The following is a 6291-nucleotide window of genomic DNA, read 5'->3' as shown; positions in this document are numbered from 1 at the left end:
GGCCGCGTGTGTGCTGGCTTTCTGCCTGTGCAGCTGTTCATCTCGCCGAGGCAGCATCTGCACACTCCTGGGCGGACCGTCCGCTGGCTTCAGCAAGGGCTGCAGCGAGGCATAGCCGGCATAGTGCAGATGATCTCGGCGTTGCCGTTTTTAGAAGCGGCCGTCCGTCTGACTGGCTGGCGTCTGCTTCTCCCTTTGTCATACGTGCTGGAGAGAGCTCAGTTTTCCAAATGCAGGTAGCCCTCAGTTCCAAGTTAACCGCTGTGTTAAAAGCCATGGCCTGTAATGTGAGGTGGACTGAGGGACGATCTTCCAATGTAGTTTAATTCAGGAATCAGTCTTCAAGAAAGAACCAGCTGCGGTGAACTTTCTCTTACCACGTTCGGCATGACGGACACGTGACCCTGATGAGAGAAGGTTATTTTATGGGCTAGTGGTTCTTGTCGCAGGTCCACCGCAAGATCCGGGAGGACTCGGACATGGCCCAGGACTCGCTGCAGTGCCTCGCCCAGCTCGCCTCGCTGCACGGGCCCGTCTTCCCGGACGAGGCCGCCCAGGTCGAGTACCTGGCGCGCTTCATCGAGGGGCTGCTGAGCACCATCAATGGGTAGGCGCAGGGGCCGCGGGGGCTCTGGGGGCTTGCAGGGTCTCCGTCCCGGGGGGGCAGAGTGCGGGAAAGAAGCCAGTCACGCTGCCCTCTTGTGTTCTGAATTTGAAGTTAATATGGAGACACGCCTTTAAAAGTGAACGGATAAGTTGTAATCTCTGCGTGTTTGGGAATGAGTAACTGTGACGTGTCCTCACCACCGCCTGGTGACGCTCCTGCCTGATTTGTAGAATCGAAATAGAAGACTCGGAAGCCGTGGGGGTCTCCAGCATCATCAGCAACCTGATCACGGTGTTTCCTCGGAGCGTTCTGACCGCCGTGCCCAGCGAGCTGTTCGCCTCCTTCGTGAACTGCCTCACGCACCTCACCTGTTCCTTCGGGCGGAGCGCCGCGCTGGAGGAAGTGGTGAGTGACGGCCCGGTCCCCGGGAGCCGCCCCGCCTGCGGGCGCCGCGTGCGGCCGCGGGGCATTCTGGCGCACGCTGTTGTTTATGAGAGCGTGTTTTCTGGCAGTCTGCTCGGGAACGTGACTTTTAAATATTCGTGGATTGAAATTATTTTAGTAGATTAAATGTATTGGTCTTGAGATTTTGACTTGGAAATAATTTGGTACCTGAATGTAGGAAATGGAATGAAATGTATGTCAAAAACCCATTTTTAGCAATAAAAACTTTAAAGGTTGCTGCTAACTCCGTGGTAAAGTCTTGATTACATGCAGCTTTGAATGTTTCTAGAGAAATTTTGAATTTTGGATTTCTGGAAATTATATGAATATAATAGTTCAAATATTTGTAACCATTCTTATTTTGATCAGACTGCGCTCTTCAATTTTTTGGTGCTGTGGTTTAATAGCATGTCTTGGTAGAATTTAATTTTCAGGAAAATTAAGACCAATAACAGCACTAAAGATGTTTTGGGCACATATTTTCAGATATATATTTTCCAGATTTTTATATTTAATTTGGAAAACATGTACTTGAACTCCTTGACAGCTGTGTTTGTAACAGCCATGAATAAGCACATGAATCATGGGAAATAATGGATGTTTTTCCCTGCAGAGTAGTCATTAAATTGGGGCACTCGTTTTTCTCTTTACGAATCAAAATGTGGATCTTTTCAGAGATTCTAAGGGAACAAAAACTGTAAGTCTGTCAGAATTTCATGCCAAACTTTCACCGAGTTGTTTGTTTGGGCGTCTGGCAAAGTGCACGTGGGCTTTCCGTGTCCCTTCAGAGCGCAGAGACTCGGGGGTGGCTGTGTCTGGCCGGGGCAGCGGTCTGATGACACAGCAGGCCAGGCAGATGCTTGCACGCCGGAAAAGATGTGGGTCGTGGAGGAAGAGAGGCGGTAGGCATCGTGCGCGGGGTTTTAATTTTCCGGAGCAGGGGGGTGGGGGGTGGATTATGTTCTGTGTGTGGAAATACAGTGGGCTTCGGCATTTACTTTATTCAGATGATCGCAAATCCTGACTCACTCAGGTGTCCTTTGGCGTGGTTCGTTGTGCTTTGTCTGCCCCCCCCAGGTTCGTGTGTTTTCTTTTCTGAATCTGGTGGATTAAGCAGCACGTCAGTCTCTCATGTAGAAACACAGGGACCTTGGGGTTTCTGTTAGCGGGTTACAGGTGTCCCAGACGGTTTACGGAAGAGTTGCTGGGAGATGCACAGCGTTCTTGGCCTGAAGAGCTTCAGGTTAAAGTGGGTTTATCGTGACCAGGAGACGCTGGGGTCGTGACACCCAGGGGGCTGTGCTCGTCTCGTGCGTGTGGGGCGCTCGCTGCAGCCGAGGGTCGCTTCTCCTTTCTTTTCATCAACCAGTTTCTTTTAATTCTGTGACTTTAAAAAATGTTTTTAAAAAATAATGTTTGTGCAGCGTGTCGCATGGCTCCTAGTGGCTCGGCAGGGCGGGGGCTGCACGCAGGGCGCCCTCAGACAGCAGGGGCCCCCGCCTGCTAACTCCGTGGTAAAGTTCTGATTACGTGCAGCCTATGGCCCCCTGGGCGCCTGGCAGTTGTGGTGCTGGCACGTAGTGGCACTCGCCGTCGAGCTGGAGTGGAAAAGCACAGAAAGAAAGGACCTTTCAAGTTAAAATGAAGAAGTGGAGGGATCTATAACTCCTTTGGGAGTCGGTGTGGAACAGAGACCGTGAGCCGGGGGGAATGGTCTGGTCCTGAGCCAGGCCATCGTCGCCTGCTGGACCTTGGGGCCAGCTCAGCCTTGTCCCGTCCTGGTCCCCGTGCTGCAGTGAGGGCTGTGGTTTCTCCCGCGCCGGGCGGGGCCTGCCCAGTGTACAGAGAAGTGCAGAGTGCCGGTGACAGACGTGGAAGCCGTGTGACGTGTCCTGTGTGCCACGTGAGACCGCGCTTGGTTCCTCATTCTCTGCAAGCCAGTGACGTCAGAGGTGGTTTTCTTTGTAAGTCTAATTCTGTGCAGTGTTTTCTGGTTTCCTTTGACACGGAAGGAGCGTCTTTTCCCAGCAGGAAGCAGACTCCGCGTGTGCCCTGGCTTTATTGGGGAGGATCATCCCAGAACGGGGTTCAGAGAACGTGCAGCCCGTCCCCGTTTTTAGAAATGCGTGGCTCTGGCCAGGATTAAGTTGCTGTAGCCAGATTTTAAAAAAGAGGGTCTCGATGCTCATGTGGTTCGTGACGCATGTCCTCACTGGTGGCCACGGCCGTGCGTGAGGAGACCCATTCACCGTGGGGCCCCTCCGGCCCGCAGCCTCCTGCTGGCATTCCTGGGCCGGCTGGAGGCTTCCTGAAGCTGAGCGTTCTTCCGTTGCGCCCCAAAATCAATTCTTGTCTGTTGCGGGCGGAAGAGGCACGAGTGAGTGTGGAGACGAAGCGTTGCCTTAGGAATTAGAGCAGCTGCTCCTGTTATTCTGTCACGTATCTTATAGGATGATCGTGCCACGAGCCCGTGCATCCGCATTGATCAGGGCGCTTTGGAGACAGTCTGCCTTGAGCGCAGCGTGTGCTTGGTCAGGAGAGTTTGAAGTTCTGCGCCCGGCAGGTTGTCACACAAGGTCACCCAGCGTGCCAGGTCACCGGGCAGAGTGGCCGCGTGGGCCCGGGCTCCTGGGTGGACACGCCATGTGGACAGGGGACTTCGCACCTGATTTCGGCACATGTGCAACCCAGTCTCAAGACCGCAGGTCAAAGGGGTAGAGAAAAGGCCCTGATGGAGGGGTCAGACGTACGCCGTCGGGCAGCGGGAGTGACCCTGCCGCGAGTAGGCGAGCAGGCAGTGTGGCGCCCTGGACAGCGTCCACCGAGGCTGAAGGGAGCGCGCCGGCTGAGCCAGGGGCCACGAGGTGTGAGGGTGACGGCGCAGTGCCCTGGGGCTCATCCCTGCCCCATGCGGGACTGGCCGTGGGGAAGGCACGCTGTGTCCCACCCAGCGACCTCACAGCCAGGAGAGGGTGTTGCCGACGCTGCGGCGAGCAGGACTGTCCAGCGCCATCATGGCCGTTGGTCACGCCGCCCAAAAGCTCAGAGTACAGAGCTGGGCGGGACGTGGGTTTCGGCGTCGCACGGTGCAGGCGCTGCCTCTGGCGTGGACGCTGGCCGTGGCTGCACGGGGACCTCCAGCAGGACACCGGTCCATTCCGGGCGGGTTGTGACCGCCGGTGCCGGCTCGCGTGCGGTCACTGCGGCTTCCGGCCGTGCCGGCACAGTGTGTCTGGCTTTGCGGACCTCGGCAGCTGCGGTGGGCGTGCTGGGTGTAGAGGAGAGCGTGCGTCCCGTCGCAGCCACTGTCCCGTCTAGTACCCTCCGTGTCGCTGATAACAGCAGCGTCAGAGAACCGGGTCCGACGGGCCAGGGCGGCCAAGCCCAGGCCAGAGCGAGGAGGGGACGACGACCGCCCTTCGCGCCCCGGCTGCCAGGATTCCCCGGGGTGTCGGCCAGGAGCGTTGCTGCGTTGGCTCGCGCCCCGAGCTCCTGTTGAACAGCGAGCAGTGCCAGGCGCGGGCTCGGTGCCGCACAGCCGGAGCACCGAGGACTGGGGAGTCCGGGCGTTTGCGAAAGCAGAAGGTGGTCAGGGCAGCACTGGGCTGACAGCCACTGTCTGCCAGCGGCTCCCACGCCGAGGGTGTTCCCAGGGCCCGGTCTGCAGCACCGTGCTGACGGCCGCGCTGCGCGTCCCCCACACCGGAGTCCGCTGGGCATTTCAGAAGCCGGTAATGCCATCAGCAGCACGGGCGCTCCGAAGTGACATGGGAACCGCAGGAGAGTGAATCAGTTTTGCATTTGATGTTCAAAGACTTCTGAATGCTTTTTTAAAACGGAGAGTTCGAGGTTTTACTTGCGACGTGCCTGACGTTTTGCTCTGGTCACCCGTTTGCCTCGTGTGGCACCATCCTGGGAAAAGGATCTGAACTCGCAGCAGGCGGGGACCTGTGGCACCTGCACCGCCTCCCAGTCTCCAGCCCTGCGCTGTCCTGGGCCATGACGTAGTGCTCTCTGGCCCGTCACGGCGCTTGGGTTGCGCCAGTGCCTGTGACTTGCGACTGGCCGTGAAACACGTCACTCCCGTAGGGGAAGCACTTCACGTGCGCAGGAGTAAGTGATGAGGCCAACAGCTGCACAGCCACGCGGGTTAAGTGACATACTGATGGGACCGTCCCTTCCCTGCGGTTGCCTGGCCCCTTGCGTACTGCAGCCCTGCTGCCGCCGCGTCTCTCCCGTCGCGTCTGCGGGGGGCATGGCGCGTGAGCGACCTGCCAGTGTTCCCACGCTCCTCCCAGCTGCGGCGAGGGGAGCTCATCCCCAAACACCTGTGAGGAGCGGGGTGACCTGGAGCGGGAATGCGGACACAAAGTCCGAGAAGGTCACGGACGTTATATGGTGTCCCTTAGAATGAGCTGCTCCCGGCGAGGGCTCGTCCCTCCCACCTTACTGCATTTTTCACGTCTACGCGTTGTGTGCTTTAAAAACTGACTTGTAGTTACGTGTACACGTGGACGTGATACTGTAGGTGGTCAGGGAAGAGCTTTCTGGCCTCAGGGACGAGACCCTGAGCTGCCACGTTAGTCCCTATGGCAGGCGGCTCTTTTCGGAGCCAGCGGGGGGCCTGGCACTGTTGAGGGGAGGGGACTCGGGCAGGCGCTGGCTGCGTGGCAGCCGAATGGTGAACCGTGGCATCCTGTGGCTCGGCTCCTCCAGGGGACTCACCTGGCACCTGTCCTCAGAATCTGGCGTCAGGCGCACACACGCGCTCTCTCTCGGCGGTTTTGGATGCACAGCAGGTATTAACTGAGTGGCTCACAGAGTCGGTACCTCTGTCCCTGCCCCACCGCCCCCCGGCAGACGGCCGCCCACGGCCGCACCCCTGCCAGGCGGGGCGTTTGTTTCAGCTGCGGAGCCAGCATTGACACGGCGGCGTCACCCAAGCCCACGGGTTACATTAGAGCTCACTCTCAGCGCACATTCTGTGGATTTGGGCAAATGTATGACACGTGTCCACCGTTACAGTGTCACCCGGCATGTCTCCGCCTTAGATATCCCCCGTGCACCACCTGTTCAGCCCCCTGATCCATCTCCGTGTTTTTGCCTTTTCCAGAGTGTGGTATCGTCGGAATCATACCGTAGAGGTAGATTCTCATTTCTAAATTTGATTTGGTGCTGGAAGGGAGATGGCACTCACGTACGGAGTGTCCTCTCCCGGAGCTTCGTTCGGCAGCGTCTCC

The 6291-nt window shown here is 57.7% G+C and overlaps 1 protein-coding gene across 1 annotated transcript in view; it reads left to right on the top strand.

Moving 5' to 3' along the window:
- XPO4 (exportin 4) overlaps window positions 1-6291 on the top strand; it is a 66017-nt gene that overhangs the window by 33081 nt on the left and 26645 nt on the right. Inside the window, exons 8-9 of the mRNA XM_023530716.1 lie at window positions 450-607; window positions 838-1012. Coding sequence (XP_023386484.1) covers window positions 450-607; window positions 838-1012 — 333 coding nt within the window. The remainder of the gene's footprint in view (window positions 1-449; window positions 608-837; window positions 1013-6291) is intronic.

Source organism: Pteropus vampyrus, unplaced genomic scaffold, assembly GCF_000151845.1.
Source record: "Pteropus vampyrus isolate Shadow unplaced genomic scaffold, Pvam_2.0 Scaffold52, whole genome shotgun sequence".
Classification (NCBI taxonomy): domain Eukaryota; kingdom Metazoa; phylum Chordata; class Mammalia; order Chiroptera; family Pteropodidae; genus Pteropus; species Pteropus vampyrus.
The sequence above is the reverse complement of the archived record's forward strand: the minus strand, read 5'-3'. Positions and strand labels throughout refer to the sequence as shown.